Consider the following 11,512-nt stretch of genomic DNA (forward strand, 5'->3'; position numbering starts at 1 on the left):
AAGTCACTAAAACTTACTTATAGAAATTATATTTTAAAATTTAAAATAAAAATAACTTCAAAATTATTTTAACAATGTGGACAAATAATTAGGGGCATCTATTCTATATGTATTCATATATAAGTAAAGAAATTACAAATTTTTGTGGAAACACTTGCCCCAGCCTCCTATAAGTAGATCCGTCTCTGTATGTACTGTGAGTGTAAAATAATTTTATACGTCATCTAATTATGTAATGCCACATTAATAAAAAAAAATAACTACCTTAATTTTTACATTAATCGCGTGAATAGTCATCTATTTCGTGAATTATAACTCAAAATAATAAATTTAAAAATTCTAAATTGACATTAACTGCATTCTAAAATTTATAATTTGTAAAGCATAATCATTTATATATCAATCGTTATTAGTCACATATTATAAGCATATTTACAATCCATAAACTTTTATTTTGTATTTAATATAAGTGAATAGTTAAAAATATAGTTATCAGATTCGGTTCGACCTGACCGATTCAACCAAAAATCCAGTCAGTTGATCAAACCAAATTACTTTTGAACCGTCCAAACATCAGACCCACTAAAAATTGGATCGAACCACTGATCCAACGATTGAACTAATAACCTAGTGATCTAGTGTTCTGATCGGATTAATTATCGATTCGGTTCTGATATCTATGGTTGAAAGTCTAAATTCTAAACTAAAAATAATTTATTTTTTTTACAAAATAATATTTTGATGAGCGACCCAACGAATTTTGTAGGCTTTTTTTAAAGCATATGACATAACCTTTTTAACTAATAAGCTTTACAAATAGTCCAAATCTAGCCTATTTAATAAAACGAATCGAGTCGAGCCTAAAACGAGTCGAACCATGAGCCCTCGTCGGATACCCGACCCACATCCATCCCTACCTACCACTACCAATAATATATCCTTCATTAATGACTAGTATCTAAGTACAAACAAAATAAATAAAGCGGGCTTAGTCTCCAAACAAGGATGGAAATATGTTGGGTTTTTCTCTCCCTTGTGAGGTCCAAGCCCAACTTTTTGAGGGTGTCTCTTTGCACCCATTGTACCATAACCCTAATCAGATTTTTGGGGTTATTTTGAGAGATAGAGAGTATAGCCACCAAAGTGAGAGAGAGAAGAGAAAAAACAGAATCACGTTTTTATGCAAAGCAGTAAGCTTTAAATAGCAGTTTCTCAATCGTTCACCGTTGGAACGGCTTGAAATTTGAACTGCGTGTTTCTCTCATTTTGTTCTTCATTATGGTCGGTGGGGATGTTGATTGGAGTTTTACAATGGGATAAATTGGCTTCGCAAGAGAGAAAATATGTTTACCATTTTTACAGAGAGTAGCAATCTTTAAACAGCAGTTTCTCATTATTTCACCATTGGATCGACGTGAAATTTGAACTACAGATTCTTCTCATCTTGTTCTTCATTTCTAATAGTGGAGATTTTGATTGTAGGTTTGCAGAGGAAGAAATAAGCTTCAAACAGCAGCTTTATTTTTGGGTATTTTTCATCTTCTTGCTTCTCATTTGTAAGCTTTGGTGCTTTGATATTTTGGCTGGTTATATGCACGTTTTTGTGCTTTGTTTGAGACTCTCTTGTATCTCATTTGATTATAGTGGAGCTATTTCATTGGTCTGGACGACTCGTGGTTTTTACCTCTCACATGTAGGGGATTTTCCACGTTAAAATCTCGGCGTGTTCTTGTTATTGCTTTACTTGCTATATTTGTTTATTCATAGTTGCTGTCATATTATGTTGTGAGTGCTTCCATATTGTTCTTGTGTTGGATATTTGTATTATTTCCGCTGCTAGGCTCTTTCACACTAGTATCAGAGCTTGTTGGTATTTTTCTGGGCTTGTGATTCTATGAACAATAGAAGCTAATACTAATACTAGTAGGATGATCACTCTTAATGGTCCTAATTATGATTTGTGAAAGTCAAAGATGGAAGATTTACTTTATGTCAAAAATTTTCATAAACCAGTTTTTGGTGCAGAGAAGCATAATGATAAATCTGATGATGATTGGACTTTGTTGCATAGACAAGTTTGTGGATATATTAGGCAGTGTGTTGATGATAATGTGTTGAACCATATTATCGGAGAGACACATGCTAGGACCCTTTGGATTAAACTTGAACAGTTGTATACTAGAAAAATTGGGAATAACAAGATGTTTTTTATCAAGCAGTTGTTGGCTTTAAAATATACAGATGGGACATCAATGACAGATCACTTGAATAACTTCTAAGGAATTATGAATCAGTTATCTTCCATGGGTATCAAGTTTGATGAAGAGGTTCAAGGATTGTTACTTCTTGACTCCTTACCAGACTCGTGGGAAATTCTTAGAATGTCATTGTCTAATTCTGCTCCTGATGGTGTAATCTCTATGGATCTTGCCAAGAGCAGTATTTTGAATGAAGAAATAAGAAAAAAGCCACAAGGTACATCGACTACATATTCAGATGTTCTTGTTTCTGAGTCTAGGGGGAGAAACAAAGTCGAGGTCCTAAAAGTTGAGACCAAAGCAGAAGCAAGTCTCGGAGTAAGTATAAAAATATTGAGTGTCATCATTGTGGTCAAAAGGGACATGTGAAGAAATTTTGTTGGCAGCTAAAGAAGGAGAAAGCCAAAGTGATTTCGTCCACCACAAAGCAAGTAAAGACAAGAGCAAAAATAAAGATGGTGGTAGCATTGAAGACAAAGTCAATGTTACTCATGATGATTTTCTTCTTGTTGAGGAGTTTGAATCTGTTAACCTTGTTGATAGTGGTGCTTCTATTCATGTTACATATAGGAGAGAATTGTTTATATCTTATGCTCCTGGTGATTTTATTGATGTGAAAATGGCTCACCAAGGTGTTGCAAAATGTGCCGGTGTTGGACAAGTTTGCTTAGAAACCTCCAATGGTACCAAGTTGACTTTGAACCATGTGAAACATGTTCCAGATATTCGGTTGAACCTACTTTTTGTTGGTAAGTTGTGTGATGAATACTTGGATAGTTCATTCTTTCGTGATAGTTGGAAGCTCACCAAGGGTTCCATGGTTGTTGTTAGAGATACACAACACTCTACTCTTTATTTAACTCAAGCAAAGATTGTGAAAGATGTTGTTAATGCTACTGAGTTTATTGATGAAACTGATTTATGGCATAAGAGATTATGTCATATGAGTGAGAAGGGTATGAATATGTTATCCAAGAGGAATCTTTTATCTGGTTGCAAGGTTTCTTTGTAAAAGTGCAACCATTGCTTTGCTGGAAAATAAAACAGGGCTTCTTTCAAGAGCCATCCACCTTCAAGGAAGCCGGAGATACTTGTCTTGGTGCATTCTGATGTATGTGGACCGATGAAGATAAGAACACTTGGAGGGTCTATCTATTTTGTAACTTTTATTGACGATCATTCTAGGAAATTATGGGTTTACGCTTTGAAGACCAAAGATTAAGTTTTAAATGTGTTCAAGCAATTTCAAGCTTCTGTTGAAAGAGAAAATGGGAAAAAGTTGAAATGCATTCGTAATGACAACGGTGGTAAGTACTCAGGTCTATTTGATGCTTATTGTAAAAAGCATGGTATAAGACATCAGAAGACTCCTCCGAAGACTCCTTAGTTGAATGGCTTGGCTGAAAGGATGAACAGAACATTGGTTGAAAATGTTAGATACTTGTTGTCATAGTCTGGATTGGCAAAATCTTTTTGGGGTGAAGCTTTAAGCACTGTTGTTCATGTCTTGAACCGGACACCATGTGTTCCCTTGCAATTTGAAGTGCCAGAGAAGGTATGGTCAGGTAAAGATGTTTCTTATAATCATTTAAGAATCTTTAGATGTAAAGCTTTTGTTCATATTCCTAAAGATGAGAGATCTAAACTTGATGTAAAGACTAAGCAGTATATTTTTATTGGTTATGGGATGGACGAGTTTGATTACAGGTTTTATGATCCTGTTAGCAAAAAGGTGATTCGGAGTAGAGATGTTGAAGACCAAACATTGAAGGATATAGATAATGCAGAGAAGCCAATGGTTTAGCCTAGTGATGATTTTTCTGACTTGGATATTACTCCCTCTATGCCTATGGTGGAAGATGGTAGAGTTGAAGTTCAAAATAATAAGCATGATATAGGTGCAGGTGAAGATGGAACAATTGATCTGATACTTGATGAAGTTGGTGATGATGATCAATATGAACAACCAGCTTTGGAAATTCCTGAAAATGCACTTAGAAGCTCTACAAGAGAGAGGAAGCCTTCGTCAAGGTATTCTCCATATGAGTTTGTTTTGTTGACTAATGGGGGAGAAACTGAATACTTTGGAGAGGCTGTTGAAAATGCAAGCAAAGCTCAATGGCTTGAAGCTATGCAAGAAGAAATGAAGTCCTTGCTTGAGAATGATACCTATGAGTTAGTGAAGTTACCGAAGGGTATGCGAGTTTTTGAAGAACAAATGGGTATTCAGAATCAAGAATGAAGAACACAATTCTAAACCTCGGTATAAAGCTAGATTGGTTGTTAGAGGCTTTAGCCAGAGAAAAGGTGTTGATTATGAGGAGGTCTTTTCTCTTGTTGTGAAGATGTCATCCATTCGTGCTGTGCTTAGATTAGTAGTATCTCTTGATCTAGAGATTGAGCAAATGAATGTGAAGACAGCTTTTCTTCATGGTGATTTAGACAAGGAGATCTACATGGAGCAACTGGAAGGCTTTGTTGTTAAAGGAAAGGAAGATTTTGTGTGCAAACTTAAGAAGAGTCTTTATGGGTTGAAGCAAACTCCAAGACAGTGGTACAAGAAGTTTAAATCTATTATGGGAGAGCATGGTTACTGTAAGACAACTTCAGATCATTATGTATTTGTGCAAAAATTTTTTGATGGTGATTTTATCATTCTTTTGCTCTATGTGGATGATATTTTGATTGTGGGCAAGAATGCTTTGAGGATTAATGAGTTGAAGAAACAATTGAGCAAGTTATTTGCTATGAAGGACTTGGGTCCTGCCAAACAGATTTTGGGCATGACTATTACTCGTTATAGAGATTCCAAGAAGCTTTATTTGTCACAAGAGAAGTACATAAAGAAGGTGCTTCAAAGGTTTGGCATGAATGATGCCAAATGTGTTGCTAGTTCTTTTGCTCCTCATTTTAAGTTGAGTACCAAGTAGTGTCCAACCACTGATGAGGAGAAGCAAGCAATGGATGAAATTCCTTATGCCTCAGCTGTTGAAAGCTTGATGTATGCTATGGTGTGTACTAGACCAGACATTGCTCATGCAGTTGGTACTATGGGTCATTTTCTCTCTAATCCAGGTAAAGAACATTGGAATACTGTTAAATGAATTATGAGATATCTCAAAGGTACAACTAACTTGAGTTTGAGTTTTGGTGGTGAGAAACATTTGCTAGTTGGCTTTACTGATGCAGACATGGCAAAAGATATTGATTCTTGAAAGTCTACTTCAAGTTATTTGGTCAAATTTGCAAGGGGAGCTATTTCATGGCAATCAAGGCTACAAAAGTGTGTTACACTTTCTATCACAGAGGCAGAGCTTATTGCAGCAACTGAAGCATGTAAAGAAGTTATTGTGGATGAAGAAGTTTCTTATAGCACTTGGTTTCAAGCAAGAAAGTCAAAGTGCTATTCATCTTGCCAAGAATTCTACTTTTCATGCAAGATCTAAACATATTGATGTTAGGTATCACTGGTTACGGGATGTGTTAGATTCCAAGTTGTTAGAACTTGAGAAAGTTCACACTGATAACGATGGTGCTGATATGATGACAAAAGCATTGTCAAGAGATAAGTTTAAAACATGTTGTTTGATAGCCGGAAAGGCGAGGGCCTCCACCTAGTCGAGAAGGGAGAGATTTGTTAGGTTTTTTTCTCCTTTGTGAGGCCCAAGCCCAACTTTTTGAGGGTATCTCTTTGCAACCATTGTGCCATAACCCTAATAGGATTTTTGGGATCATTTTGAGAGGTAGAGAGTATAACCACCAAAGTGAGAGAGAAGAGGAAAAACTGAACTTCCGTTTTTATACAAAGCAGTAAATGTCAAATGGCAGTTTCTCATTCGTTCACCGTTGGATCGGCTTGAAATAACTGCATGTTCCTCTCATTTTGTTCTTCATTCTGGTTAGTAGAGATGTTAATTGGAGTTTTGCAGTGGGAGAAATTGGCTTCGCAAGAGAGAAAATATGTTTACCGTTTTTACACAAAGCAGCAATCTTTGAACAGTAGTTTCTCATTATTTCACCGTTGGATCGACGTGAAATTTGGACTGCAAATTCTTCTCATTTTTTTATTCATTCTGAATGGTGAAGATTTTAATTGGAGGTCTGCAGAGGGAGAAATAGGCTTCGAACAACAGCTCTGTTTTTGGGTATTTTTTATCTTCTTGCTTCTCATTTGTAAGCTTTGGTCCTTTGATATTTTGGCTGGTTATATGTACGTTTTTGTGCTTTGTTTGAGACTCTCTTGTACTTCATTTGATTATAGTGGAGCTATTTCATTGGTTTGGACGACTTGTGATTTTTACCTCTCACATTGAGGGGTTTTCCACGTTAAAATCTCGGTGTGTTATTGTTATTGCTTTAATTGCTATATTTGCTTGTTCATAGTTGCTGTCATATTGTGTTGTGAGTGCTTTCATATTGTTCTTGTGTTGGATATTTGTATTGTTTTCGCTGTTAGGCTCTTTCAAAATAGACTAAGCAGTTAAAGACCTATAACCTAGTCTATATTTAACCTAACTTGGTATGGTTTGTTACAACTTACAAAAAAAGCCTAGACTTAGATCATTATAAAAATTTTAATACATTAATACGTCAGATTTAGACTCACTAATTAATCTTATTAGTCTGTCAAGCTTATTTGGGACTGTTAAAATATAAATGAATATATAAATAATTTTTTTTAGAAGAGTGTTAAAGCAACTCCAAGGCTGCTCATCCTAAGTTCCTCCTCTAATATAAGGGGACTTTTATCTGTTGAAGTGTGAACTCAAATGAGTTCCTTAACATAGATTGATGAGAAAAATTTCTACTCAAAAGAAAAATGTCTACTCAAAAAAAAAGTCTCACGCCAACAAATATTTGACACGTGGAATGTCGATAAAAAAATTAAAATATATATATAAAATGGTCATTGTATTGTATACATATATATTATGACTCTTGCATATTACATACTCTTTATATGTATGTTAATTAATTTTGCAAATTAGTTTAATTATATTTTTTGTATTAAATAATTTTACAAAATAATTTAAATTAATTAATTATTATAATAATTAATTATATTACATAATTATATTTTTATTTAATTAATAATTTATATTAATTATTTAAATAATAATTATATTAATTTTAATTATTTTAATTAATTAATTAAGTGAAATCATAATAAAGAATAAAGTTAGTTTCTCTTAATGGAGAAGAAAGAGATACTTTGAGTTTCTATTTACTGTGCTGATGTGGAGTTACTTTTTAAGGGATGAGATGAGTTTCTTACTAGAGGTCGTCTTAGAGAGTCAGCAAATTTTGTTATTTGTAGCCATCAATTAACCATCATTAGTATTTTTAATGATATGAGATTACATCTAATGATATAAAATTACTCTTTTTTTCTTTTATTAGTTAAGTGCTGTCCATATTTTAATAAAAGTGTTGTTCCTAGATTTTTTTATTTTTTTATTATTAACAAAGTTATTAAAAATTTTAAATTTATTGTATTTTATTATAAATATTTTTGTATATTTTAAAAGTTAAGAAATTTTTGTAAATATTAATTTGGCATATTTTGTATAAATAATTTTTATTAAAAATAAATTTTTTAAATAATATTTTTAAATTTTTACTTTTGGGGAAACAAAATTATCAGGCCAGGTCAGCCTCAATAGGGGCATCCCAACCGTGTGTTGGAAAGGGGTACAATAGACAATACACACTCTCCGTCCATGTTAATTCTTAGTTCAGTTCAGTGACTCAGTGAGTAGTAGTTGTTCTTTTTCTCCATTGATCCGTTACTCCTCTGAAGTCTGAACTCTCTCAGTACTACCTCGCCCATCAATGGAGATTGAGACGAAGATAAATTATATGGACCCTGTTAAAATCGGCCTCAACTTGCTCTGCGTTTCCCTCCTTCAACCAATGGATATGATCAAGGTTCTAATCTAAATTCCTTCGGCCTTTCTTCTTTTTTTGGGTTGATTTAATGTATGATCCTCTGATTATGGTGTAGGTGAGGATGCAACTAGGTCAAGGATCAGGTGCGCAGATCGCATCCAACATTCTCAAAACAGAAGGGGGTTATGCCGCCTTTTATAGGGTATTTCTCATTTCCTTTCATCACAATCATTTTTATTCGAATGTCATGCCGTTCCCAATCTGCATTTGAACATGTGTGTTATGAGTTGTTACTATGGCTCATATTATTGTTACTATTATTGTTACTTTTAGCTGTTGCTCATTTTGGTCCAACTTTAACGTTCATTTCTTATTATAGTTAAAATAATCACATCATCTAGGTGAACAATACCCTATCCTTTGTTCTCTCAGTGTCTAACTTGATTCTTAACATAGGGTCTATCTGCTACACTAATCCGGCTGCCTCTGCATAGAGCTGTTAAATTTGGATCATATTCGTGAGTTTTTGTCATTCTTAACAATATTTGCTTTCTATCCTTTGGTCTCACTACTTGTATGCTTATGACGGAATTGCACTGTGTTCTTTATCACGGTGGTTTTTAATTGCTTTCTAGAATCATAGCAACTGCAGTAACTGAGGATAATGATCGCAAACCCTTGTCACTTCGCCAGGAAGTTATGATTACCTCAACTGCTCTAACAATGGGATGGGCTTTTAGTATCCCAACACAGTTGGCACAAATTCGTATGCAGGCTGATGCAACTTTTCCCACCTCTCAGCGCCAAAATTACACGAATGTCTTCAATGCGCTTCATCGTGTTGTTGCAGATGAAGGGGTTCGGGTGCTTTGGAGAGGTTCTGTGGCAGAAATAGCAAGGCAGTCCGCACTAATTACAGGGCGTATTGCTGGTTATCCTCTGAGTTTTAGGTACTTGAAGGATTCCCTTGGTTTTGGAGAGTCCACTAGTGCGATTGGTAAGTAAAAATTTTATTGGCGTTGAATAATTTTATTTGACTAATGCTATTTCTCTCAACAAGACTCTTGAGTAGTTAAAATGGTGTTACTCATTTTATTTTAACATATTGGTGGCATTAGTTTTGTGGACTTTCATTTCATATCATGACAGTGAAATCAAAAGAAAAAAAAAATCGTACAATATTTAGAGGGGCATTATGCAGAACAATTCTAGGTTTAATAACTAGGACCAAGATAACACAAGCCAACTTTCACTGTATTGAACTGAAATAATAAACCTAAGCTCATATAAAGAGAAATTTTATCTTAGGGTAAACATTCACATAATATCCTCACGGACAAATCAGTCCCAACAAATTTTTTTCTCTTTTTGATAAATTCACATCCAACAGGATCTAATGTGTTTGGCTTAAACAGCTATGTGATATTACATGGAACTTTGGTAAATTTTTCCCTTTTGTCATAAGCAGCAGCAGGCATGTGAAAAATTCTCTTTTGAAATGCCAAATATTTATCCCAACTCTTTTTGCTCTGAGTTATGTTAGACACTGTTGGATTGACATAGTGTTGGTTACACTCCATTTGTTATTAGATAAGTGTAACTTGAGTCCACCTCTCTATCTAGGTATGGTTGAGATCTGAGTTGTCATATATCTCATAAGAAGTTAGTACATCAATTATTGTAATTTCTTTGCTACTAATATCATTATTTTCTTTATATAGGTGCCTGTGCCATTTCTTCTTTCATCGGATGCGCTTTAAGTTTGCCATTTGACTATGTCAAGACCCAACTTCAGACTATGCAACCTGATGCTTATGGAAAATATCCTTATACTGGTAGTTTTGATTGTGTTCGCAAAACCTTGAAGACAGGAGGACTTCCTATGTTTTACTCCGGGTTCCGTTTCTATTATTTCAGAGTTGCTGCTCTGACGATGGTACTGCTTTTTATCTTATGTCCACTCTGCACTGATTATTTTAATTATTTTGCCGTGGGTTATTTGTTAGTTTTTATTTATTTTCTTTTTAACTTCAAAGATTTTCTCAAAGTTCAATTTTAGGTGCTTTCTATGGTAAGGTATTGAAGGGGTTTAAAATTTTAGTTTTCTGTATTTTTGTATTAGTTTTATTTTCTTTAATTTTCTTCTCAAATTTAGAATATGGATGTTCGGATGAAGATGAAATGGCTAATAAGGTTCTTAATACTTAGATCTTTAGATGGGATGTTTTGATTTTTAAAATGGGGGACTATTATTGTAGGCAGATCTTCGGGTTAAATTTACAAAGAGGGAAGATTATACTTTTATTCCCCCCAAAAACATTAGGTGTGTTCATTATTTATTTCATATTGTATATCGTCATTTTCGTTCATGATACAAGGTAGCCTGATGCACAGTTGGCCAGTTTCAGTAGCTCATCAGTTTTATTATTAGATAAAGTGCATTGGATTAAAGTTAAATTCTTATTGTAGTGATAACTAATAGTTTATTGTCCGATTATCCAGATTACATGGTTTATCATGAAACAGCTTCGTCGTTTGGATGCATCAATCAATGAAAAAAAGATTACAATAAAAGCTCGTTGAAGCGACGTTTGAGTTTGAGGTGGTTGTTAGTTAATGCTGAGTTCATGCATTTTTAGCATTTGATCTCAGGAGCTCTGATCCTAATTGATTGACTTCCAATTCCAACCTTATTTTGATGGTGTGCATTCATACCTGACGCTAATATAGTTCAACAACCAAGATTATAAACCAATTCATGCAGTGACTTTGTGAATCATAATTACTTACTAGAAATACTAAGCTCTATTTGGAACTAAGTTTTTTTTTGAGTAAACAGACATGATACATGATAGGCCGTAATGACATCATTTGCACTCTATCTAGTAGAATATGATTTAATTGTTGTTGTTGTATATATGTATTTTGTTGGATTTATCTTTATTGGACTTGAAATTGTTTAAATTTTCTACTAAATTGTGTCTGGTGTTGAATTGATTACTTTGTACATATTGTATAGTCTTTTATCTTTTCCCCTTTTATTGATATCTTTATTAATATAGTTTGTGAAAAATATAACCTAAATGAAAACCAAACACCCAAGAAGAAAATCTACGTTGGAAGATAACAAATGTTTTTAAAAAAGTACTTGAAAATATTTAAGTATTTTCGGTTTAACATGAAAATGAATTTAGAGTTTTGCTACACATATAAGCATTTTGACATACAAGTTCATACAAGTTAACCCTAATCCAAAAAAATCCACTTACATAATGTGCATGTGAAATCATACCGTTCTTCCTCCAATGTTTGTATCCTGCGTTCCTCCTCCTCCTCTTCTTTCTTCTTCTTCTCCTTCTTCTTTG

General features: G+C 33.9%; 1 protein-coding gene across 2 annotated transcripts; it reads left to right on the forward strand.

Moving 5' to 3' along the window:
* On the forward strand, positions 7,987-10,966 carry LOC107625583 (mitochondrial dicarboxylate/tricarboxylate transporter DTC-like). Of its 2 annotated transcripts, XM_016328259.2 has the most exons (6): positions 7,991-8,186; positions 8,263-8,349; positions 8,604-8,665; positions 8,783-9,144; positions 9,869-10,083; positions 10,650-10,966. In XM_016328259.2, exons 1-6 carry the CDS (start codon positions 8,091-8,093, stop codon positions 10,728-10,730), a joined length of 903 nt encoding a protein of 300 aa, XP_016183745.1. In that variant the 5' UTR covers positions 7,991-8,090; the 3' UTR covers positions 10,731-10,966. The 2 variants fall into 2 exon arrangements, with proteins under 2 accessions (XP_016183746.1, XP_016183745.1); XM_016328260.2 differs by lacking the exon at positions 8,604-8,665 and having other exon boundaries at positions 7,987-8,186; positions 8,841-9,144.

Source organism: Arachis ipaensis, chromosome B02, assembly GCF_000816755.2.
Source record: "Arachis ipaensis cultivar K30076 chromosome B02, Araip1.1, whole genome shotgun sequence".
Classification (NCBI taxonomy): domain Eukaryota; kingdom Viridiplantae; phylum Streptophyta; class Magnoliopsida; order Fabales; family Fabaceae; genus Arachis; species Arachis ipaensis.